General features: G+C 43.5%; 1 protein-coding gene across 1 annotated transcript in view; it reads left to right on the top strand.

The window, feature by feature from the left end:
• The window catches only part of ntng2b (netrin g2b), a gene marked incomplete at both ends in the record, with an annotated part of 70724 nt that extends 43561 nt beyond the window's left edge, over positions 1-27163 (top strand). The window contains 3 exons of the mRNA XM_080528014.1: positions 16684-16851; positions 25674-25808; positions 26940-27163. Coding sequence (XP_080384140.1) covers positions 16684-16851; positions 25674-25808; positions 26940-27163 — 527 coding nt within the window. The remainder of the gene's footprint in view (positions 1-16683; positions 16852-25673; positions 25809-26939) is intronic.
• Positions 27164-27571: the final 408 nt, after the last annotated feature.

Here is a 27571-nt window from a genome sequence, read left to right as displayed (position 1 = left end):
GAGGAGCAGGAATGCCAGGAACGCTGTTACGTCGTCTGAATGTTTTAGGAAAATCCTTTAAGTGCTTTTAAGTTAAGGACAGCTCAGCACTTTTGCCTTTTTTCGGTCGATGTCAGGAGCTCTAAGAAGTGATAAGCTTTGGTTTTAAGAGGAGCTGACAGAAGCTTTAAGACACACAACGTCCTTTTTATGACCCTCTCGTTGTCCACATTTTGGGCTACAGACCCCCCCAAAAATTCAGGTTTCTCACGCGTTGTGTACATTCAGCAGGACGACAGCAGAGACAGTGTGAGTGTGAATGGGACCACGTTTCACCACGGTAACAGCACACTCCCAGTAAACCTACAGCTTACAGTGAAGGATGCATAGCTGTCCTCCTTTATCTTATGTTTAGGGTGTTTTATATGGCTTGGACCTGACCCCGATGTGAGAAGTGTCTTGTTACCAGTGTGTGTGTGTGTGTGTGTGTGTGTGTGTGTGTGTGTGTGTGTGTGTGTGTGTGTAGGGTTGGCATATGGTGCGGCACAGCGAATCTCATAAATCATCCTCATCCTCCCCTCTTCCTCCTGGGGATCCGAGGCCTGAGGTCTGATAAGGGAGGAGCTGCCCTGCTGCTGAACACACACACACACACACACACACACACAAGTACACACACACACACATACACAAGTACACACACACACACACACACAAGTACACACACACACACACAAGTACACACAAACACACACACAGACACACAGACAAGCACACACACGCAAGTACACAAACACACACACACAAGCACACACACACACACCAACACACACACACAAACACACACACACACACAAGTACACACACACACACACACATACATACACACACAAGTACACACACACGCACACACACACACACACAGACAAGCACACACGCAAGTACACAAACACACACACACAAGCACACACAAGTACACACACACACACACACACACAAACACAAACACAAACACACACACACAAGCACACACGCACACACACACACACACACACACCCATACACACACCTCCCCTCCACCCTTCTCCCAGCATCCAACCTCTCCATCACCTGTGTACAGGTAGTGAGATTACAGTAGGTGCCCCTCCCCCCAGCCTCTCTGAGCCCAGGCCAGGATTAGCCTGATCCACAGTGTCCTCATCTGATTGGTCAGGTGGGAGGAAGGGGGTGGTCAGGTGGGTGTGGGGGGAGGGGGGAGGGGTGGTCAGGTGGGAGTCGGTGGTCAGGTGGGTGTGGGGGGAGGGGTGGTCAGGTGGGAGGGGTGGTCAGGTGGGTGTGGGGGGAGGGGTGGTCAGGTGGGTGTGGGGGGAGGGGTGGTCAGGTGGGAGGGGGGAGGGGTGGTCAGGTGGGTGTGGGGGGAGGGGTGGTCAGGTGGGTGTGGGGGGAGGGGTGGTCAGGTGGGTGTGGGGGGAGAGGTGGTCAGGGGGTGAGCGGGGAGGGGTGGTCAGGTGGGAGGGGTGGTCGGGGGGGTGTGGGGGGAGGGGTGGTCAAATCCTATCCCACCCACTTCCCTAACACCCCAACTCTCCCCAAAACCAGCAGAGGTAAAAAAAAAAAAAACGTTTTACTTTTGTACATATGAGCACACACACACACACACACACACACACACACACACACACACACACACACACACACACACACACACACACACACACACACACACACACTGTAAGACTTCCTACATAAGTATATCGTCACCTTCTTAAAATAATGGCTTAAGTCATATTTTATATATTATATTTTATTTTAAGTCATATTTTATATTTAAGGGTTAGGGTTATGGTTAGGGTTGAGAACAACTGAATAAACTGAATCAAAATAATAAAACATAAAAGAAAATTCGTTGGAAATCGTTGTCATTTGTAGAATAATATAGAATATATATAGAATATTATTCTGCATTCTCATTTTATGCACCCAAATTGTGGAATGCACTGCCAGTTTACATTAGGGATGCAACCTCAGCAAATATGTTCAAGTCAAGACTAAAAACCCATCTTTTTAATATTGCCTTTAAATGACTAAATTATTAAATTATGATTATATAATGATTGGAGCACTTTGAGCTGCAACGTTTGCAGGAAAAGCGCTATACAAATAAAATAAACATATTTTTTATTTATTTTATTTTATTATTATTATTATTATGATATTTAGGCAAAAACATACTTTTCCTCAAAAGCTACTTAAAGGATTATTTTAAGAAGGTGATGCTATATACAAATAGACCCGAGCCCTCTACTAACGTCCTTCTCTGCTCTATGAAAGGCCTTTGAGATCCATGGCACGCGTTGCATAAACAAGGCATCAAACCAGCCCCAATCACAACCCAAACAATGAAGACCGTAGGAGATGCAATGAGAAACATAACCATCCCGTCACTCCGCTGGGTGTCATTAGGTGTTCTAGCGAACATAATCCCCCCCTGAATCACAATAACATCGTTAGTGTGCAGCAAAGTGCTCCATCGTCCAGCGCTGCACTAACAAATGACAAGGAGACTAAGAGTGACAGGTGACATTAAATGTTATGGCGATCATTTATTTTGCCTACATTAACCTAAGTGGCAAATTATCCCAATATATGCGAATGTGTTCGTATAAAAGACGTAAAAAAAACGGGACATGGTGGTGAGTGTATTTGAATGTGTGAGTGTGTCTGTGCATAAGTGTGTGTTGTCGGATCTATGTTAGCGAGTCCGTCTGCGTGGCGAGGCGCATGTCATCAGATTATCAGATCATCAGATGTGGTTATTGGGAGCAGAGTTCACGGGGTGGCAGTGAGATGTCTGTGTGGTGTGGCTGTGGATGGTTCTATAAGCCTCTGTCCCCTCTCTCTGTAGAGTCTACCAGCCTCACACCCAGCTCCACGCCGGGCCCTGGAGACCCAGAGCTCAGATCACTGCCCTCTGAACCTCCCGATCAGACTCCAGGTGGGGACTGTTAGACTAGTCACTAGTGTATAGACTGTTAGACTAGTCACTAGTGTATAGACTGTTAAACTAGTCACTAGTGTATAGACTGTTAGACTAGTTACTAGTGTATATGTTACGGTACATGTGGGAATACGGTACATGTGGGAAAACTAGGGTTAGGGTTAGGTGCTAGGGTGCTATGGTTAGGGTTAGGGTTAGGGTTAAGGTTAGGGTTAGGGTTAGACATGCCAGCATGTACCAAGTCACCCTAACACCTAACCCTAGTTTTACCACATGTACCGTATTCCCACATGTACCGTAACATATAGACTGTTAGACTAGTAGTTACTAGTGTATAGACTGTTAGACTAGTAGTCACTAGTGTATAGAGGACTGCTAGTCTAGTCATTAGCTAGACTAGTAAATAGATCAAAGAGTAGTTGGTAGTGGTACATGTGTGTATTAGCCAGAGCTAGTGTTAGACTATGTACCAGTCTGTGTTTAAGGATCCAGATGAACCATTGAGATGATGCATTTATCTGTGCATTTGGAGTATAATAAAATGTACAAACAAATGTAATAATCCATAATCTCATATAACCAGAAATTACTGCAGACACTCTCTCACACACACACACACACACACACACACACACACACACACACACACACACACACACACACACACACACACACACACACACATACATACACACACACACACACACACGTATCAGCCTGCAGAAGCCTGTAGTAAAATGTGTCAAATGCTGCAAGATGTTCTGTTCTTTTGGCTTTTAGTCTATCTCAGCAGTGTGAAGTCTCACTTCCATTTTGTGTCTTCAGTTCTGTGTGCGCGCATGTGTGTGTGTGTGTGTGTGTGTGTGTATGTGGTGCGTACGTGTGTTAGTATTGAAGAAAAAAGGAAAGTAAGGCTTTCTTTGGATAAACAATCTGAGGCAGCATCCCTTATGCTAATGCCTCGCCCCGCTCATCCCTCATCGCTTTCACACTCTCTCCTCAAGAGCCCCTCCCCCCAACCGACGACACCACCACCGCCAACACTCCCCCAACGGAGCCCCCAGCTACAGACACTGAGGCCCCCCCCACTGACAACATGCCCCCCACCACCACCATCATTAAGACCCCCGACACCCCTCTGCCGCCTATGGAGGAATCTGCCTCCGTCACTGCAGAGGCCCCGCCCCCTAGCACAACCCCTCAGCCTATCACAGAGGAGCTCGTACCACCTCAACCTATCACAGAAGACTCCACAAACCCTCAGCCTCTCACAGAGGAGACGACACCACCTCAACCTATCACAGAGGAGTTCATACCACCTCAGCCTATTACAGAGGAGTCCATGTCTTATCCACCAATCATAGAGGAGTCCACATCCCCTCCACCAATCATAGAGGAGTCCACATCCCCTCCACCAATCATAGAGGAGTCCACATCCCCTCCACCAATCATAGAGGAGTCCACATCCCCTCCACCAATCATAGAGGAGTCTGCACCAGCAGCCCTAACGGAGAGCTCAGTTCTAACCTCATCCACAAAAGAATTTCCTGAGCCAGTGGCTATTGAGAGCGAAGGTAAGCCATACCTATAAGTCTGGTCATCAATAGATTTAGATTAGACATCTATAGCGTAGATCAAATGCAGAATCGAAATGACAGTCTTGATTCTAATAGTTGTATGATTTTGTATGATCATTTGTATGATTTGTGTGGTGTGTCTAAATCTCTTCATACAAAACAGGACGTTTTGGAGTTCTGAGCGGACAGAAGTGGAAGACTTTGTCCTGGTCCTTGAACATATTACAGTCTATTATATTACACCATGATATCATATCGGATGTCGCTGCTCATTCAATTTAGATAATGACACTGGAACCTAGTTAATGTGGGTTAGCGTGTGTGAGAGACATTGAGAGAGAGAGAGAGAGAGAGAGAGAGAGAGAGAGAGAGAGAGAGAGAGAGAGAAACTGGGGGAGGGAGAACATTGGCATTAGTAATAAAGGTCCTGGTTCACTAAGTGTGATTTCTGCACGGTTCAGAAACACTAGCCCCCTGTGGAGACACTGGCAGAGGAACAGGGAGATAGAGACAGAGTGTGAGAGAGAGAGAAAGAGAAAGAGAGAGAAAGAGAAAAAGAGAGGGAAAGAGAGAGAGAGAGAGAGAGAGAGAGAGAGAGAGAGAGAGAGAGAGAGAGAGAGAGAGAGAGAGAGAGAGGCCAGAATCAGGAGGCCAAAACTAGAACTTTCCATTTACATCACAACCCCAGGGAGTGTGTACATTAGTCCGTAAGGGGTTGGGGGGGCAGAGGTTGCTGATGGTATGGGTGGTCCTGCTTGATCTTGAGTCGCTCTCAACATGTCAAATGTTTCGCCTCACATTCTTATGAGTGCCTCCACTTGACTTGCATGGTTATGTCGATGAGTGTTATTGACCAGAATCAGAGGCAGTCTAAAGATGGAGACCCTGCAGGGGTTGGTCCAGCGTTGAGGCTCAAGTCTGGGTCCTCTGGAGGTCCTCTGCAGGTCCACACCGTGGTGCTGTTGGCCCTCCATCACACTGCTCCAGCGACCGGAGCAGATGATCTGAGAGCTCCATCACTGTAGTGCTTTGCTAAGCCCTCCACACACACAGACACACACACACACATGCACACACACACACATACACACACGCACACGCACATGCACACACACACACACACAAACACAAACGCACACGCACACACACACATACATACAAGCACACACATACACACATACAAACACACCTCCCCCAGCTTGAATGGAGCTGCACAACCCCTGCTCCCTGGGTCTGATGTCAGACAGTAGAGTTGAGCTGACAAGCTGATTGAGATTAATGCCAGTAGCACTGTGAAACGGTCTCTCCCCCAAGGCAGCGTCGGTAACTGAGATTAAATGCATTTATGCTTCTCTGTTGTGCTACACAAGCCTGTGAAACATTGGTTTCCCTGAGAGCCCTACCCACAGGGAGGAAGTCGGTATGTTTGAGGGGGTGTTGTGGAGAATGGGGAAAGGGCTGGAGTCAGGCGCGAGTGGGGGTCAGGATGATGTGGTATTATGGCGGGACGCCAGCTGTGTGAAACGGGACAGGGAGCTTAGGGAGCAGCTGTCAGGCAGCGTGCCAGCCCCTCTGGAGCCCTCAGGACGGCTGTACCAGGATTAGTAGGCGGGAACTGCCTGAGGGGTACTCCTCAGGGAGCATGTTAGCCAAAATGACCCTCTACAAGTACACCTGGATCTGCCCTAACACCTAGTAACCAGTAGAGGGGGCACTGCTGAATAGATGCGTACAGTATTTGGTCTGGTATACTGCCGTACAAAGGCAAAAGGCAGTAACTTCAATTTTGGTCAAAAATGAGTTAAAATCATATTTGTGACATTAAAGACATTCTTTATCATGTGGCCAAATATCCTGTCTCTACTGTGTTGTATTTTTTAGAAAATAGGGGTTGTATTTACAGTAACTTCAAAAAAGCCTAGAGAAACCAAGGCAAACCACAGCAACTTGAGTTGCGGTATTCTGACTTTGTCTCGCTGCACTGAACTGTACTACTGTAACTGAGTTACTGTAGGAGGCTACTGCACTGCGGAGTTACTGTACTCTGCCTTTGGTTTGGAACACTTAAAAAGTGAGGTTATACTTAGCTGTAGCTAGCTAGTTAGCTTACAAGCAACTGATTACAAACAACAATCTTGACAGCAGAACTGCTTCCAGGCGCGTTCAGAATTGTAAAACAATTAACAAAGGCAAATAATAGCCATAGTTGGGCACCCAATGATCTGAAATCATGATGGCAAATCCTGACACTGTGACACTGACAGCCCAGCACGTCTCTCTGACAGACAAGCTAACGTAGCGTCCCACACTAACACACAGCGCTGCCTTGCCCCCTGGCAGACAGGCACATCCACAGACCAAACGATAAGCAAAAAGCACAGCCGTAATTAATAGGCAAACGCCTACCTTTTTCTATAACCGAATCGCGGTAAATCCATTCCAATTATTTGGATAAGCAGACGCCCGTCGCACACTCTTTTGCAAGTTAAATGAATTAAAAAATAAATCCAAATACAATTCCTGATTGGTATGCAAAACATATCAAATGTTTTGTTTTGCATAGCTGATATACCTGATCGATGTCATGTGTCACCAATCAGTCAACGTGGATGAAAAATACTCCATCCAATCGTGTTACTGCATTCAGCTACTGAAACAAAATAGTTTTGCAGCCAATTGGCTATTGCCAGAACTTCATCTAGGAGGAATGACTGTATTTTGAAGTTACAAACATAATGCTTGGAGTTATTTAAACATGTAATTGTATGCAGGCCCCATATGCCAAATTAGATTATTATCCAAAAATAATTGCAATAATTTTTATCTTATAAGATACTTGGAACAACACAAGAACACCATAATATAATAATGTCACTCTATATCCATATCAAAATAAGGATTGTTATCATATTTCTCATTATACTGGTTTTTTATTGTGATCAAAACTAAAGTGACAAGATGAAATTGAAGTTACTGCCTTTTGCCTTGGCATGACTATATCTTTTGGCAAGCCATGCAAAGGCAGAATACAGTAACTTCCAAATAAGGGTCAAAGACCAAATCAGAGCCCAGGATTAATATCTACAAAGTATAACCTAATATAAAGCCATAAAACTGCCACATATCCAGTGATCTGCCTGGAACTATTTTGTCTGGACAACAAACAAACTTTAAAGTATTTTTTCTCAGTTCTGCACTCTGTGAAGTTACTGCCTTTTGCCTTTGTAGGGCAGTATAGTCTTCAAAATACCCCAACTCCCTTCAAACAACTAAATGATCTACCCGTTAAAGAAAATACCTGATTCCCAAACCCACCTCATGTCTCTTTATACAGACAATGCTAGAAAATAGTGACAACAAATTAAGATGATGAGAAGAGCGAGAAATCCTCAGAAAAAGAGGGAAAAGAAGACGAGATTCAAGAAGAAGAGTGAGGGAGAGAAACTGAAGAAGGCTCATCTGGTGCCTTAGTGTGTTTGTGCAGGGGATGTTGTCCATATTTGGACTGTAGCTAGTTGTCCTCTGTGTAAGAGAATGTGATGGAATAGATCTCTCAGTGTTCATTTCACAAACCTGATGCCATCACTGTACTGTCGTTATCAAAGAGTAACACTATCTCAGTGGTGCTCACAGTTGCTCCAAAAACCTGAAGCAAAGGATTCTGGGAATGGCAAAAAGCCCTCTGGGAGTGGGAAACTAAACAAGAAAGAGGAAACAAAAGAAAGAGAAAAAAAGAGAAAGAAACCCAGGTTATACAATAGCTGCGTTGTTCTCTTACTAAATAAATGGACTGACTTATTAAGGTACAGTATGTGTGTGAGTAATAAGTATAAAGCAATCACACTTACACAGTGAATCCTCCTGTAACTGTACATTTGAATGAGCAACATGTTTCAATTGTGGCAGCATTCACTTCTGTAGTGTGAGCAGCTGTCGAGTGACCTGGCATACATGGGGAACAAGTGAAGCCTTGGAGAATCCAAACTGTCATGACCTTCAGATAAAAGGAAGGAGATGTTACTTTTTCACACCCTAAGTAAAATAATTCTGATGTGACCCTTTCTGATAGTCACAGTTCCCCCCGAACCTAAGGCAGAGGCCCCTGAGGAAAGAGAAAAGCCTCCTGAGAGAGAGGCAGAGAAAGTGGAAGTGGTGGAGGAAGAGAAAGAGATTGAGGCGGAAGGTATTGTTTAGCTGTAACGGTCTAGCGTAGAGCTGGATATCTGTTAGAAGAGTTAGACATGTCTAAACAAATGTAACGGTAGCTGCAAGCTTGTTATCTATGTAATGGGAATGCATCCTATTTATTACATTCAAAATGTCTTCCTTAATGTTCCTCTAACTGAACATGTGTGATCCTTCAGTGGTCACAGTCCTCTCACAACCTGAGGGAGAAGTGACTGAGAGTGGTGACACAGAGGAGACTATACAACCCTCTGTGGACGTGGGAGAGAAGGAGGAGGAGAGGAAGGAGGACAGAGAGAGAAAGACTGAAGGCAAAGGTATCTGTTGTAGATTAGTGGCAGAAGTGCATGTAGGTCTATGCAGCTAGTTTGCAGTAATGAGTGTGTGAGTTGATATGATAGAGCCTACTGACAACTGTATATGCAATGCTCTCAGAGTAATCAGAGCTGTTTATCTGGTCTGGACAGTGTACAGTGTATATAAGTATTAACCACATCAACCACATAACCCATCAATCATTTTTAAATTCAACATGTTTATTTTATTTTCATTGCAGTTATTCACATGAAATTTAGGTATAGATTTAGGTAGACATTAACTAGTGCTGTCAATCAATAATTTTTTTAAATCAAGTTAATCACAATAATAATCACAAGTTTAAAATCACAAGTTTAAAATAGTAGTATTTAATTGTATTTTGGGGGGGGGAATAAAACGACAAAAACATGTGTGGTGTTGGAATTAAGAAATACATGACAAACTGGTTTGTTTTGTTTTACCTCATTATAACTCTTTTTTATTTTTTTATTTTTTATATCTCTTAGTTTTGATGATTTGTGAATAAGATTAGAATCTCTTAATTGCTGAGTAAAAAAGCTATGCAGTCAGAATTGCACTTAACTGCCAAACCTCAGACTGCACAGATACACTGCACCCGACTGTTCTCGCCTGAATTCTAGTTGGTTGAATCAAGCCCTATTGTCAGCAACTGCTCCACCTCAAAGGTAAAAGGGAAAAAACGTTGTCCCTGCCCGGTCTCGAACCGGGGACCTCCGGAGTCAGGAAAAGTTACTCTGAAACTCCATTAACTTTTTCCCATTCATTGTCATGGTAGTACCATACTACCATACTATAATGTATTATATCTTAGACCACTGGTTGGTTTTGTGGCGCTGTTTAAACTTTCAGTACTTCAGAAAGCAGAGAATCACAGAGTCATCTCCAAGGACTCGAGTCTGATGACATTTGTATTGATTATGTCTTGCTAATGTCTTGCTTTCAGACAGTTTTTTTCTTCAAACCGATTACTGTTATTTTCATTCTCTAATTGCTATCACAGAATACAGTATACATTTATACTTCTTTAGCTCCTACATAAACTAAGAAGGACACAGGTTAAAGTATACCATTTGTTCTTGAGATCACTTTAGCCTTATGAGAGGAAGGGGAGGAAGTTGCAGTGTCAGCAGGCGCCGTGTTGGGAAGGTCCTGGTCTGGTTAGGAGGACAGAGCTGCAGGAGCATCAGCTGGGTGGACAGGAGTGTCGGTGGACAAGGTCGCGTAGCGGTTGGAGAGGCATAAGCCAGCTGGTGAGGCAGCCCCGACCAACCGGCGTTCCTTTGTGATCACGAACCACCACCATGGCCCAGGAAGACTGATGGTTAGGTGTTGAGCAGGAGGAAAGCTGTGGTCAAATGGAGGGGTCCCAGAGAACTGTGTCTTGGCTGGCTGCACTGAAAGAGGCAATCTGTTTGGACTGCCCACAAGCCACGTCTATGAAGCTGTTCAAAAGAGTCTTTCTTTTGCAATTCATCTGACATCCGTCGAACATCGTCCTTAAGGTAGACAATTTTATTGTTTACTTTCCGGAGTAGTACATAGTCCTACATACTTGGAGTAGTTGGCAGTGTATGTTCCACTCGGTTGAAAGTGCTGTTTCTGTTGTTCATCTGGTTCAGACTGCTTTCCTCCGCCGTCATCTCTGAACCCCCTCACTTCCTCTATCTCAGTCAAGGTAGTAGGGAGCTAGCCCCCCCCCCCCCCCCCATCTCTGAACACCCCCCACCGTGGCAGCACAGTGCGCTGCGATTAGAATAGCAGATGTTAAGAACAGCACACAGGTGTTTTCTTTCCTACAGAGGGTGATGTAACCCCTCCTCCCTTCCCCCTCCCCTGCTGTTGTGTCTCGTGTTAAATTGTTTCCCCGCCCCCCCCCCCCCCTTTTTACTTCTACTTTTTTTTTCTTCTTCTTCTTATTCCATGGTTGTATATGTTTTAAGTTGGAACTTACACTGCCAACTACTCCAAGTATGTAGGACTATGTACTACTCCGGAAAGCAAACAATAAAATCGTCTACCTTAAGGACGATGTTCGACGGATGTCAGATGAATTGCAAAAGAAAGACTCTTTTGAACAGCTTCATAGACGTGGCTTGTGGGTAGGGTTGCCACCTTTCAGTCAGAGAAATAAGGGACACCCCTCGCAGTAGGGGCCCCGCTCCTCGGGACCACGACCACCACGGGCCCAAGGGCGGGGTGGGGGCCCCAGTGCTAGTAAATCATAAGTTAAACATTGTTTCAATAAAGCATTTAGATTCATACTTAAAGTTTCAAGTGCTTTATTAACACTGACTGAACGTATCTTAATACAAAATGTATTAAACAAAAAGCATTAGCATACAGTATATGCGCCATAACTTAACTCAATAACTTACAATTAAACAAAGCTTTGCCACTTTCAAATATAGTGCAACAATGGTTGTGCAAATAATAATTTATGAAACTATAAAACTACAAAACATTCAACAGTCATCATTCAATCCTGTGCAGCAGTAGACAGGGTTTAGCAGTTGAGCTCTCTCTCTTCTCCTCATTGTGTTACTTATTTTTCCTGTGAAAACAGTTAACACCTCTCTCTTCCTCACTGTGTGTATTTCTTTTTCCAAGTGTACTTCTGATCACTCCTTGCAGCACTGAGCAGCTGTTTGTCTTTCAAAACAATGGAGTAAAACTCTGAACAGGACAGCAGCTCACTCCTCATGAGCTCGACAGAGCACCTGTTCCTGCAGTCACTCCATTTTAAAATACTCTATAGTGAGCACTGGTATAAGAACATGAACCAGAGAACAGCAGTAAATGCAATAACCCACAGTAATCGCTGATGATGTTGCATTTTCGATTAGGATACGGGATTAAAGGCACCGGCGACGGGCGATTTCCAGAAATTCAAATGTCCCGCGAAATTCGGACCAATCACAAAACTGTTTTGCAAGCGCGTCGCCTCGCGCCGCGCGCCTGTTGAGAGCGATTCAGTCTTGATTGCAGTGCGGGCCGCCACGAATCAATGCATATAGAGGAAACACTGACATTGCCCAGCGCTGCAGTAAGATATATTGGAGGAATCACGCAATGCGGGTGGATTGAAAATACGGAACAAACAGCGTTCCGTATTGGTTCAAAACGGAATGCATCTTTTAACTGTCAAATAAGGAACGATTCCGTATTTCAAGGTACGGGTGGCAACCCTACTTGTGGGCAGTCCAAACAGATTTGAGATTGCCTCTTTCAGTGCACTTTCAAATGCGCTTTGAGTTGCATTTCATGTACAAGGCGCTATATAAATAAAACTTTACTTACTTACTAGCAGGAGCTAGCAGGTAGCAGGGAGCTAGCAGAAATATAAAAAAGACCTCGCTGGTAACTTCCACAGTCCTCGTCTCACACAAGGTATCCCTTGTTGTTTATAGGGCTAACAATTAGCGACGAAGTCGCGACAAAGTGGAAAATAGAGTTCGCTGGAAGATGTAAAAGTCAGGCGTTAATCAAGTCCATAAATCAGTCTGTTGTATTCCGTCAGAAAGCAGACAGAGCAAAACATCAAAGAAAAATGTATCATTAGTCCAAACTTGAACAAAAATAATCCCAAACCAGCGTCTCTGTGTAGGTAGGGTACGGAGGTGGAGTACGGAGTCTCAGTAGTGACAAACTGAGCTGTCTTGTGAGAGCTTTTTGCCTCTATCCATCATGAGATGTGTTTTGCAGGAAAGCTTGATGACAAATGATTTGTTTACTTTCATTCAGAGGTGGGAAACCTTTTTTCAAAGATTGGAAGTACACCAACATGCAGTAACTCAGCTGAGTCTAATTAGCACAGGTAGGAGAACTCATTAGTACGGCATTAGCTGGTTTAGTGGTTTTTCAAGTAGACGTTCAATACTTGAGGTCCTGTGTTGTTCCACTTTATTGCACATAGTGTTTATGGATTTAAGGATTGGAATGTTACAACAAACTACAATGTAGATGTATTGAGTTAATACCAATGTCTGGTCTAAACTTCATGTGAAGGAAAAGGAAGGAAGTTGAATTAAACAATGGTTGAGGTGTTTCCCCCACTGTATATCAGCTGTATTTTAATTTACCTTCAAAATGTCTTCCTTAATGTTCCTCTAACTGAACATGTGTGATCCTTTAGTGGTCACAGTCCTCTCAGAGCCTGAGGGAGAAGTGACTGAGACTGGTGACACAGAGGAGACTATACAACCCTCTGTGGACGTGGGAGAGAAGGAGGAGGAGAGGAAGGAGGACAGAGAGAGAAAGACTGAGAGTGGTGACACAGAGGAGACTATACAACCCTCTGTGGACGTGGAAGAGAAGGAGGAGGAGAGGAAGGAGGACAGAGAGAGAAAGACTGAAGGAAAAGGTATCTGTTGTAGATTAGTGGTAGAAGTGCATGTAGGCCTATGCAGCTAGTTTGCAGTAATGAGTGTGTGAGGGGGGGGTTCAGGTGGATCTCTGAAGACCTCTAACTGACTGGAACTGAGTAGAGGTGGAGGCAAAAGTAAAGACATAAAAAAGAAGTTGCTTTTTCAGACAGCACTAGTCGATATGTAGAGAGCCATTGATCTGAGCTGGAGCGAGAGACGGTAGCAGTCAGATAGCACTAGTCAACCTGAACTGTAGAGATCTAGATCTCCTGGCAAAGCTCTCATTCATCCTTTTGTGGTCATCCCAGTTTCACTGAAACGTGAGACGGAAACCCGCAGTCAGGTGGCCACAAAACCCTCTGAGAGAGAAGAGGAGTCAGAGGAGAAGAAGGAAGAGAGTGAAGAAGAGAGTGAGGAGAAAGAGGAGAGAGAGAAGGAGAAGAGGAAAGGTAAAGCTACTGTAGCATGGTATAATCTCTAGTGTGTAGGTGTAGGGTATATCACCTCAAGTGTAGAATCCGCTAGATCCCCAGAGCCTTGTGAGCATCCTTCCCATAGCTGGTTGGTGATAATAACCCTCCTCTCTATAACATGCAGATACCTTAGCCCATAGGATATGTGACAGTGGCTGGTGAAAGGGGGGAACAAGTCGGCAACCAATCGAAATGTTCCGAATTTTATTTAGAAAAACGGAAATACATTTCAACGTTGTTGAAAATCACAATACACACTCGCTAGTCAAGCCAAAATATTGCAATGCAATGGATTGGGTGAGCAATCAAAACTGCTACCTACTTAACTAGAACACTACTTTACATTGTTAGCAGGCTCATAAAACACGCTGTGTTAGTTGACTAGCGATGTGTCATTAATTTTCAACAATGCTGAAATGTATTTACTTTTTCCAAAATAAAAGTCTGAACATTAAATCGGCTGCCGACTTGTTACCCCTTTCACCAGCAGGCTGTCACATATTTGCTGCAGTACTAGCTGTTCTGAGTGTTGAGTGCTACTAGCTGTTCTGAGTGTTGAGTGCTACTAGCTGTTCTGAGTGTTGAGTGCTACTAGCTGTTCTGAGTGTTGAGTGCTACTAGCTGTTCTGAGTGTTGAGTGTTGGGGGGGTGGGGGTGGTGGCGGTGTTTGCTGGTCCAGAGAACCCATCTAAAACAAAGACTCCTTCGTCTCCTAAGGGCTCCTGAAGCTCTTGCTCTCAGGAGAGCCCCAGGCCAGACAGCTGTTTGGGATCATATACGATGATTTCAAAGGTAAGAGATCAACACCAGCAGGCATAGGAGTGTCTGGGGATGCATACATACCATTGCAATGCATGGATCCAAGGAGCCCATCCTCTGATTTCTACCTCTGCCAGCCTCCACTGATACATACAGAAGGCAGAGGCTTCATGAAACTCTTTGTGATTGTAAATTAGGAGTACATTATAGACGTTGTCAATACCTGAGTGGGCAGTAGATAAGTGCCTACAAAAAACTGTGGAAAAATTCCTTTGAAACTGCATGTTTTCTTTTTTATTGTTTGACTATTCAACAATTGTTTTCTCTTTCTACCTCCATCCTCCCTCATCATGTGTTGATTTTATATGACTCATTCATTATTAAGGTAAGTGTAATGGATGATTTTTTTTAAACACTTATCAGAGGCAATCGTTGTTCATTGTGAAAAGAGGTCCATTCTCTCACTGTCCAACATGATATGATCTGTGTGTGTGGTATTCGTTTGTCCACAGATTTAACAGCTGTCCTCTATACTTCAAAAATAAGGGTCTCTCCTTGTTAGCAATTTACAGCCCTCCATAAAGTTGCATCTTCACGTTGTGTTAATTTGTGAAACAATGTCCCATTCTCCCTCCCATCTGTGGAGTAATTGGGCATTTATATTTAATTAGCCGGTTTCTCTGTAACCCGGCTTCTATGCTGAGAGAAGCACTTTATGCTTCCACCCTTAACTGGCTTCCTTAAAACCAGAACATAAATATTTCAGCTGGCATCATCAACCAAACAATAATAAAATAATAATGTGACGGCTGATTAAACAGCTAAACTCCGACTTTTTAATGTGCATTTAAATGTGTATTTGCATAAACATGCCTGGTAAACGCCTCTTTAGAGGACAGCGATGCCTTGCAGCACACTAACGCAGTCGACTTCTAAAGCTTAATAAAACCTTAATTAGGTACCGACCTCAGCCAAGATAATCTGAGAAATGTGGAGCAAACCGCCCCCCACCCCCGCCCCCCACCCCTCCACACAGTGCAGAACTCGAAATTGCAAAGATATTACTGAGATTTCTCTGTGTGGGAGGAGTGGAACGCTTCTGCACATTCACTCTTTACATTCAAACCTTGGTCAGAGACTCACTACACTTAGATTTGGTCTCTAAACATAGTCATACAATGTAAGCATAATCACATGCATTGTAGATTAAAACAATTATAAGAACCTTCATGGTTTTGAGTAGGAGTAGGATTTAAATCTGATACTTTGCAATATGCAATATGGACATTGATATTGGCCACTTCACACCCGGAACTTTCGCTCTGCGTCCATTCATCTGATCTGTGATCTCACTGAAAGTCTCCCAAGTTTACTAACCATGGCAACGTTGGAGACCTTGAGGGAAATCACCTTTCCGATGAGTGAATGATGACTCACCGTTCCAATGAGTGGACAGAGTGAAAGTTACGGATGTGAGAGGATTCTCTAGATAAGATCAGGTCAATAACAGGGCTGTCAGGACCTTGTAACACCAAGACAAAGATACTTTCATCTACCCTCAAACAAGCCTCTTTAATCTCACTTGCATTGAAATCAACTCAAATCCTCTCCCACAACACACACACACACACACACACACACACACACACACACACACACACACACACACACACACACACACACACACACACACACACACACACACACACACACACACACACACACACACACACACATTACATCAGTAAAGCACAGTAAAGCATAGTCAGCTCTCTTGGGGGAGGTTATGAAGGAGTTGGGAGTTATCAGTTAGTTATTATCAGAGAGTCTGACGGCGCGCCCGTCCAAAAGCTGATGGGAGGCGGAGCGTCTCAGAGCAGAGGAGGAGGGGCTTCAAATGGAGGCGAGCGATTTCAAACACATTATTTTTTTCTATAGATAGATCATGAAATCACATGAGTCAATAATGTAACAGTGTCTGCTGGGCTTCTCTTCTCTCTTCCTCTCAGACTGTGAGTGCTACGGACACGCCAACCGCTGCAGCTACATCGACTACCTGAACATCGTGACGTGCGTCAGCTGCAAGCACAACACCAGGGGGCAGAACTGCCAGCACTGCAGGCTGGGGTACTTCCGGAACGCCTCTGCCGAACTGGACGACGAGGGCATCTGTATCGGTCAGTCTGAGGGCATCTGTATTGGTCAGTCTGAGGGCATCTGTATCGGTCAGTCTGAGGAGGCTCAAGCCCACCCTCTGTTAGAGGATACTTGTGTCTTGTACTGAACAACAAACCAAGTTTTGACCCCCCCACCACCCTAACCCTAACCCTCCCCCCCCCATGTTGTATAAGCTTTATAATCAGATACAGTGCATCAGGAAAGTATTCACACCCCTTCACTCTTTCCACATTTTGTTATGTTACAGCCTTATTCCCAAAAAACATTTTTCTCTCTCAAAATTCTACACGCAATACCCCAAAAACGTACTTTTTTTAAAAAAAACCTTTGCAAATGTATTACAAATGAAACACTCAAATATCACATGTACATAAGTATTCACACCCTAGTGCTAAGACACTCAGCTCAGGTGCATCCTGTTTCCACTGATCATCCTTCAAATGTTTCTACAACTTGATTGGAGTCCACCTGTGGTACATTTAATTGATTGGACATGATTTGGAAAGGCACACATCTGTCTATATAAGGTCCCACAGTTGACAGTGCATGTCAGAGCACAAACCAAGCCATGAAGTCAAAGGAATTGTCTGTAGAATACTTTCCGGATGCACTGTACATTCATCCGGAACTTCTCTTGAGATACTCCTTATGCATTTGCTGTGGAGGTGAGTCCATTTGTAGGTGAGCTCTGTGGAGGTGAGTCCATCTATAGGTGAGCTCTGTGGAGGTGAGTCCATCTGTAGGTGAGCTCTGTGGAGGTGAGTCCATCTATAGGTGAGCTCTGTGGAGGTGAGTCCATCTATAGGTGAGCTCTGGGTGGCTGGGGGCAGGGCTGGCCGCTGGCATAAACACTCTATGTGGTTGTTTAGGGCCACAACCGCTAGACATTTTGTCAACAATTCCACTACCACCCTCTCTGCTACCACCCCTCCTTCCTCACCCCCCTGTCCCCCGTCCCCGTCGATGAAAGGTGTGGGGCCACGTTAAAAAACCTTGTTTAGGGCCACACAAGTCCTAGCCTGGCTGGAGGGAGATGGGGCCTCATTTATAAAGCTTTGCGTACCTACGCACCTTTGCAAAGCAAGAACATTTACGGCACCAACATTCGGATTTATAAAACGGTGCGCACGCCGGTGGAATTTGCAAGTTCCACGCCTGCTTCCAATCAACTCTGTTGCACACGTGAACGAGCGTCTTGTCCCACCCTTTTTGACGCCCATAGTTTTCCTGCAAACGTTGCATATAAATGGTTAGTCAAACGCCCGACAGAACGCCAGAATTCTTTTTTTTTCACCCAATCAGTCAATTTCCGCGCAACGAACGTTCTCGCCAGACCATAACATGTTCCAGACTGCATCGACAACGGAATCAGTTTAAACGTGATATATGATAATGTCATAACATCCAAGTATTGGTATAATATGTATAATAATTACAGATCCAATTAAATATGATTCCTGATTAAACTACAACATTTGAGAGGTTGTTTTGCAAAAACAGATACCTTGCTTTGTAGTTATTATACTAAATCATTTATCTTTTAGATTAGATTAGATTCAACCTTATTGTCATTGAGAAGTACTAAGACAAGGAAACGCAGATGCATTTTATGATCATCGCCCCAGACCGAGGGCGATTTATGGTTATTTTGTCTTTCTGTCATTTTCAAATAATCGCACAGCAGTTGTCTCCTTCTCAACAAGCTGCTTGCTGATGGTCTTGTAGCCCATTCCAGCCTTGTGCAGGTCTACAATCTTGTCCCTGAAGTCCTTATACAACTTTTTGGTCTTGCCCATGATGGACCTTTTTGGTCTTGCCCATCTGATTGTGACTTGCGTACGTAAATTTTCCCGCAAATTTGGGATTTATAAAAAAGGAACTTGGCGTGAAACTGTGCACACCTCTAAGCACACTGGGACCCATGCGTACGCATAGTAACTGGAGAAATGAGCAACTGCGACTCCGCTGGCAGAAGGATGAAAGAGAAACGCTTTGAAATGGATACCATTTCCATAAGAAATATTGCCTCTCACGTATTATGAAGGAGTGCACACAAAGGATACGTGCACACTGCACATATCTTATTCGTCCTTGTCCTGTACGCATCACACTATATACATATATCTTTACTGTACATATCATATTGATATTCATGCAATACAGTGAAGAACATGAACAGGCCCACTGTAGACAATTGACTATCATCCCCAAGTACACCCCATCCCCATGTATACGGACTACGAAAACTTTAAGCGCACAGATTACTGAACTATCTATTATTACTAGTTGCATCACTAGTGTATCCTCTCTTAGCTGTAATATTGTCACCTTTATCTTGTATTATGCCTATTGCCTTCCCAGCAAGCACAAAGACGTTATAAAGACGTCATGTTGACGTCTTTCAGAGACGTTCAGGACTAGGCCAGATCACATGTCGTTTAGGGGATTTTTTGACGTCTTTTCAGGACGTCAGTTCAACGACTTTTTGGTGACCTAAAAGAGCCGGTTGTATTCTGGTCACCAAAAAGTCGTTGAAATGACGTCCTGGAAAAAAAATCCCCTAAACGACATGTGATCTGGCCTAGTTCTGGACGTCTTCAGAAAGGCGTCAACACGACGTACTTATAACGTCTTTTTGGTCACCTAAAACAGCCGGTTGTATTCAGGTCATTAAGAAGTTGTTGAGATAACGTCCTGGTTAAGACGTCATAAAAATCCCCTAAACAACATGTGATATGGCCTAGTTATTATACTGAAAGGCGTCATCATGACGTCTTTATAACGTATTTGTGCTTGCTGGGAATGTCTTCATTATCAACAATAACTTTCAATTACAAAAACTGAAACAATTATCTAATCATGAACACAAACTTTACTATTAAATATACAACTACACATTTATACCTTTTGTCAACAGAACTTTTTATTTACAAAACGTAAACACTTCAAAAGCTTTAACTGTTAACACACACAGTTAACACAGAGAGTATACGAATGATCCCTCGCGTTCAAGCTTCGATCCTGCTAGATTGAGGAGAATATACGCCTGTGTGCGGGCTGGCTTGTCGAGATGTGCCACTGCAATGAACATGTCATACTGCTGTTCAAACACAATGAACATGTCCTACTGCTGTTCAAACACAATGAACATGTCCTACTGCTGTTCAAACACAATGAACATGTCATACTGCTGTTCAAACACAATGAACATGTCCTACTGCTGTTCAAACACTCGCCATTTCTCTGTAGAGTAGACGGTCGGAAGTTACAAAGTTAGCTTTGTTAGCTAGCTGTCCTCACTCAATCGGTGATTGGTTTTCCTTGTCCGTTTTCAAAACTTTAAACTTGAAAATTAGTTTGTTATGTCCGCGTTTACTTCTGACACCATGTTGAATGACGATACGGAGGGAATACTTTATGAAGTGACCAGTATTGTAACAACAACGGCTCATCAACACTATACTGAGATGTGAATCTGATCTGACATGCGCAGTAGCACGTACGGTGGCTGCTATGATTCAAATAGCATGTAGAATGCTCTACAATAGTCAAATCAATAGTTTTTTTCGATATCTAACTGTTGTCTACAAATAAAAATAAATAAAAAGCATTTTCATAATCAAATCAATAGTTGTCTACTGTTTTAAATAACAATTATTGTATTGGATGAACGACTTGTTACACTTTTTACAGTGTAGAAGTGATATAACCTGCACAGCATTTTTACACAACCTGACTCATACTTGAACTTGTAATGTTGATAACATTAACAAAACTAATTTTGATAATTTGTTCAGCTTGAAAGAGAGCAGCACAGAGGGACCGTGATAGCGACCAGATCAAGTTATATCATGACTAGTCCGATCTGGCCCAGAATGTCACCCTATTTCAACTAAGAAAAAATCTTAGGGAAAAAGACTTGCCATTGAGTGTCTCAAAACAAATGTTGATAATTTGTTCAGCTTGAGAGAGATCAGAATGGACGAATTCGGGCCAGCCCAATAACGGCCAGCTCAAGTCATATCACGACTAGTTAGTATCTGGCCCAGAATATCACCCTATTTCAACTAACATACATTTGACAGAAAAACACTTGAAAAAGACTTGTGTTCTACACGATTTTCGATTGATGTGTCTCATCAGAATTATATATATATATTTTAAATAGGGTGACATTCTGGGCCAGATAGTAGTCGTGATATGACTTGATCTGGCTGCTCTCAGCAGGGTCTGTCTGTGCTGCTCTCTTTCAAGCTGAACAAATTATCAAAATTAGTTTTTTCAAACAGCTTGTAAATCAGCACAAATTATGTTATCAATATTACACAGTAAGTGCTGATTGGAAAAATCTGCCATTAATGCGGCCAGATCAAGTCATATCACGACTAGTTAGTATCTGGCCCAGAATATCACCCTATTTCAATGAAAAAAATTCTTAGTGAAAACGTTAGTGAGAAAGTCTTTCAGGCAAAGTGTTTTTCACTATGAATTTTTCTTGTTGAAATAGGGTGACATTCTGGGCCAGATCTGACTGCTGACTGCTGGCTGATCTGGCTGCTTTTGGGGTCCATCCATGCTGCTTTTTTTTCAAGCTGAAGAAATTATCTAAATGATTTTTGTTAACACATTTTCAAACAGCTTGTAACAAATTATGTTTCTGATGTTACACAATAAGTGCTGGTCGGAAATGTTTTTATTTTAACCTTGATTACAACCATTTAGTTATTTCAGTGGCAATGTCTTTTTCTGTAAAATTAATTTTAGTTGAAATAGGGTGATATTCTGGGCCAGATACTAACTAGTTGTGATATGACTTGATCTGGCCGTTATTGGGATGGCCTGAATTCGTCTGTGCTGATCTCTCTCAAGGTGAACAAATTATCAAAATGAGTTTTGTGACACTCGATGGTAAAGTATTTTTTCCTAAGATTTTTCTTAGTTGAAATAGGGTGATATTCTGGGTCAGATCGGACTAGTCATGATATAACTTGATCTGGCCACTATCAGGGTCTGTCCATGCTGCTCTCTTTCAAGCTGAAGAAATTATCAAAATGAGTTTTGTTAACACACAGCTTGTAAATCAGTGCCAATTATGTTTCTGATGTTACACAATAAGTGCTGGTCGGAAAAATAGTTATTTTAAGCTCGATTACAACCATTTAGTTATTTCAGTGGCAAAGTCTTTTTCTGTAAAAAAATTATATAGTTGAAATAGGGTGATATTCTGGGCCAGATACTAACTAGTTGTGATATTACGTGATCTGGCCGTTATTGGGCTGGTCCGAATTCGTCCAGGTCCGTCGGTGCTTGCTGGGTTATGTCTTGTGCTGCCATGTCAGGAACCGAAGCCTACGAATTTTACTCTCTTAATGTAACGTAACAATAAACTTGAAACATGCTTAGCTTTTCTACAATGCAGGTTAGATGATGAACTGCATTTCCTTGTGACAACCTTGGTACTTGTCAATGACAATAAGATTTAATCTAATCTAAAAGAAAAAACATGATTTAACATAATAAATACAAAGGGAGATATGTTGTACAGTTTAATCGGGAATCATATTTAATTGAATCTGTAATTGAATTAAACAATACTTGAATGTTATGAAATGTATTACCATAAATAATAAGGTCAACATGTTGTCGATACAGTCTGGAACATAGATATTATACGAGAGTTTCATATTGTTATGTGTTCGTTAAGCGGAACTACTGCGCAGAAATTGAGTGGGTGAAATTTGTTTCGCCTTCTGTCGGGCATTTCACTGACCAATAAGAGGCAAAGCATGGGTGTTAAAAAGGGTGGGGCGAGACGCTCGTTCCCGTGCGCAACATTTGTGGCCAATCCCAATTCCCTTTTCTACCCCTATGGCTCGTTTTCGAGTGTCACTCGATTCGAAGGCCTTGCCTTCGAATACGTCACAAGCCCTACCCCTTCAAATCTCAGCCCTTTGAATTGGGACAGCCCTTCACGGCGCCTACGTCATCAACAGTGGTTTGACGCGGTACGGGTGACGCGTTGTGTTGCCGGCGAATTCTCACATCTCGCAATGCCTTCTTCAGCTGTGTTTATTTCTGTTGCGTGTGCTATAAGGATATTTTTCCGTTTGTTATCAACACACTGTAGTTAGACGTTCCTTTTTTAGTCTCTTCCGTCAGCGATGTATTTTTTGTGGACATCGCAATAATGACAATGAATGACTCCAACCAAAACACAGAGTATTAACCATCTGTCAGCGCACAATGTTCCTCCAAAGATACCCGTGACTCAATCCTCAGCCACCACATACACACGAGTCCATCAGTAGTCATAAAGCGTTGTCCAAAAATCACGTTACCAAGCGCCTTTCTCAGAACAATTCGTCGTCTAGAATCCAAAAATCAATCCATCATAGTGGTGGTCAAAAACGTAGAAAGAGGATCTCTTGGGGACACGGCCACATTTGCCCGTGAAGGAGAGATGACAAATAAGCGGAAACATTTCTCAGTAGAGTCGAACGGTGATAGATCATCATCCTTTACGCGTATCCTTAACTGTTACATTTCGCATGTCATATGCCATCAGACATGGAAATATGTCAATGCGCGACTGTCATGCACAAATCAGCTTGTAACGTTAGACACACTTATATCGGCATGATAACGTTTTGTTGTTGTTGTGCTTGTTATAAAGAAAAGGTCTATAATGCATTGAAATGAATGATACAACCCATTAATAATATTACATAATAACAACTGCTCAGATTAGATTGCGGGTGGAAATAGGTCAAAATGCGCATCATGTACAAGTCAGCCGAACGTTTGATAGATAACTTTACATATGTACCATCATCCACTGTCAAACGCCACAGGTAATAATTGATTTATGATTGTACATCACTGAAATGCTCGACTGTCATGCAGCGTTGCGTTACTGTAACGTTAGACACAGCACCGACATAAAAGCGATTTTTGGGTTATGCGTGTTATAAATAAAAGGTCTATAATGCATTGTAATGACATTAAACTAAGACAATACGATGGTTATCATAATTTTTCAAATCTTTATTAATAAGTAATTACAGAGAAAGTAAAATGACATTTCCGCATTGAATAGAGCGACATAAGATTTCTGTAGATGATTCGCAATGCATCCTGGTATCAAGGGGTAGCGTACCGTTAGCCCTTCGAAGCTAGTCTGGTCCTGAAATCCCTCGAAACGAAGTAATAGTTAGCCCTCCCCCTTACCCCTAGCCCTCGACGAAATATGAATTGAGACAGCCCTCGCCCTAAACGTGAACGCGCAAATTGAGCCATAGGGGTGAAAACGAAGGGCTAGGGGTGAATTGGGATTGGGCCTAGGGTTGATTGGGATAAAGGGAAGCAGGTGTGGGAAGAGTGGCCCGCAAATTCCACTTGCGTGCGGTGCGCTTGCGGTGCGCCTTTTATAAATCAGAATCCAAATGTTCTTACTTTGCGTACGACGAAACTCTCTTCTCTCGTCTATATAATATCTAGGTTCCAGACTGCTTCAACAACGGAGTCAGTTTAAACATGATTCGTCCTATTGTTCACCTTACTATTCATGATAATACATAACATCCAAGTATTGTTTAATAATGACAGATTATTAGTAGTAAGACAAGATACACTGGTGGTGCAATTAGTAATAATAGATAGCTCAGTAATAAAGTGTCTGTGTGCTTAAAATGTTCGTAGTCCGTATAGATGGGGTGTGCTTGGGGATGATAGTCAATTGTCTACAGTGGGCTTGTTCATGTTCTTCAATGTATGGATATTGCGATCATTGGACTTATCGGGACGTTACCCACTGAGCACTCGGGAACAGTGAATCAGGAACGGTGCTCAACGTGTCCAGCCTCGCGCTATGTGCAATGAATATGAATATAAAAAGTTAATATATTTGCATGAATATCTATATATATACGAACACATATATATGTAGGCTACATTGTGATGGGTACAGGACAAGGGAGAATAAGATATGTGCAGTGTGCACGTATATTCTTTGTGTGCACTCACATAATATGTGAGGTAATATTTCGATTTATGTTGGTGGAAATTGTATCCATTTCAAAGCGTTTCTCCTGTTTCATCCTTCTGAGTCGCAGTTGACATTTCTTGAGTTTCTATGTGTACGCATGGATCACAGTGTGCGTAGCCTAGAGGTGCGCACAGTTTTTATAAATCCCAAAATTGTGTGCGTACGCAAGCTTTATAAATGAGGCCCCTGGCCACGGTGGGAGGACACACACACACACACACTAGCTAGGACACACACACACACACACACTATCTAGGACACACACACACACACTAGCTAGGACACACACACACACACACTAGCTAGGACACACACACACACACACTAGCTAGGACACACACACATACACACACTAGCTAGGATACACACACACTAGCTAGGACACACACATACAGGGCTAGGACACACACACACACATAGACACACACACAGGGCTAGGACACACACACACACACACACACACACACACGGCTAAGACACACACACACGGTTAGGCCGAGGAGTCGACACAAACCAGGACCGTTAGTTGACCTGCTGACCAATACAGCTTAGACACACGAGCGCACATACGCTCACACACACGCACATACGCTCCATCCCCAGCCTCATAGAATAATACATCCTCAATCCTCAACCACACTCATAAAGCCTCTATGAAAGAACTGACCTTCTAACACGTTTCCATGTTTTACTATGCCTTTAATCCCCACACCCCCCCTCCCCCCCATCTTCTCTCTCTCTCTCTCTCTCTCTCTCTCTCTCTGTCCCTCTCTCCAGAGTGTAACTGTAACGAGATGGGCTCTGTCCACGACCGCTGTAACGGAACAGGGTTCTGCCAGTGTAAAGATGGCGCTGCTGGGCCCAAGTGTGAAGACTGCTCCTCTGGATACTACTGGAAACAAGGGTGCTACCGTGAGTACACAGGGGGGGAAGACTACACTGCACTTGCCTGTGTGTGTGTGTGTGTGTGTTAGCTACCTGGGGGAATATGTCAAAGTAGCTTATTCCAGGCCTAGAGCCTGGGCTCTACTGTACTGGGTCATGTAGCTCATTACTGGTACCACCTCCCCCTCTAATGGATGACCCTGTCGCACCACAACCCCGTTAGGGACCCACCTTACCCCCCAACATCTACCATCCAGTCAGGGGGCTGCATCTCAAATAGACCCCCCCCCCCCATCCATCTGTGCCTTATCCAATCAGAGGCTGCATTTAGAGGAAGGAATCCCTTATTTAACCTAGTGTTGTTATCCATTGGGGTCAGTCAGAAGGAATGTTAGTGTGGAAGAGAACTGTAAAAAGATTGGAAAGATTAATCCTTATTTGTGTTAAGAAACAAGCAATGGACGCATCGTAGATGCATGAAACAACAATGTGTTCTGTCCACAGCAAAACCTCTCTTTCTCTCTCATACATACCTAGGCCTACATTACATGCCTGCACGCATGCAAATACACACACATCACACACCAACTTTTTAGGTCAAATATCTTGTGCAGTATAAACTTACCTGTTTTCCCTAACCCGTTTTATAGCTTTTTAATTATGTTTTTTTTTACACCTGGATTGAAAATAGTGGAAATTATTTGACCCAGAGAAAATGTACAGGAAAATATGCAGGATAAAAAATCCAAAGAGGAAAGATAAGGCAGGTGTTACTTGCTGTGTTTCCCCGAGGTGAGGCTTGGAGAACTTATCTTTTCCTTTTTTCACTTTCACTCCCTTCTCTCTTTTCCTGTTCTTTACTTTCAATCGCTCGGTTCTCTCTTCATCTCCTTTTCCCACCGTGTTGTTTCCTTCACCCCCCCTTCCTCTACCCTTCCTCACCATAAACCTTACTTTTTACTCTTTGCTCTTTTTCCTTCCCCAATTTCCATTTGTCTCTCATGACACCCTGTCACCATGTCTCACCACCCTCTCTCTCTCTCATTCCACCTTCTCCCTTCCCTCCCTTTCCTCCTCTACCTCCCTCCCCCTCCCTCTCTTTGATTCTACCTCTCTCTTTTGCCTATCTATTTCTACCTGGGTCTCTCTCTTCCATAGCGAACATTTGTGATGAGGAGCTGCAGCTATGCCAGAACGGTGGAACGTGTTACCAGAACCAGAAGTGCATCTGTCCTCCGGAGTTTAAGGGGGTGCTGTGCCAACAGTCCCGCTGCGAGGGAGGCAAGGAGTGTAACGCCGCCTGTGCCCCCCACCTCTCCCACGCTGCCCTGCTGCTCTGTGTCCTGCTACGCCACCTTCTGGCCAGATTAACTGCACACTGAGCCCCCCCCCCCCTCAACCAGGGAGTGTGTGGTCAACCCAGAGAGGGACGAGCCTGCTCGCTGGCCATGGACCCTACAGACAGACACACTTAAACACACACACGCACACACACACACACACACACACACACACACACACACACTCACATGCCTCACAGGATTGTTTCGGGACTGGGGAAACTCCCAGGTGTGAGAGAGTATTAGTGGACGACAAGAGGGAGTGGAGAAAATCCGACAACCAACCACTGTCTCCCTTTATACCAGAGCTGGAGGGAAACTCATACCAAAAAAGCCCATAAACAAACCTAACAGAACACTTTAATCACTACTGTTCACTACAAAGGGAGGCAATGGTAATATAAGGATGGTTCCTTTTTCTTTGTTGATTGAGTTACAGGCCCCTCTCTG

The sequence above is a fragment of the Nansenia antarctica genome (assembly GCF_963989245.1).
Source record: "Nansenia antarctica genome assembly, chromosome: 4".
Taxonomy (NCBI): Eukaryota; Metazoa; Chordata; class Actinopteri; order Argentiniformes; family Microstomatidae; genus Nansenia; species Nansenia antarctica.
The sequence above is the reverse complement of the archived record's forward strand: the minus strand, read 5'-3'. Positions and strand labels throughout refer to the sequence as shown.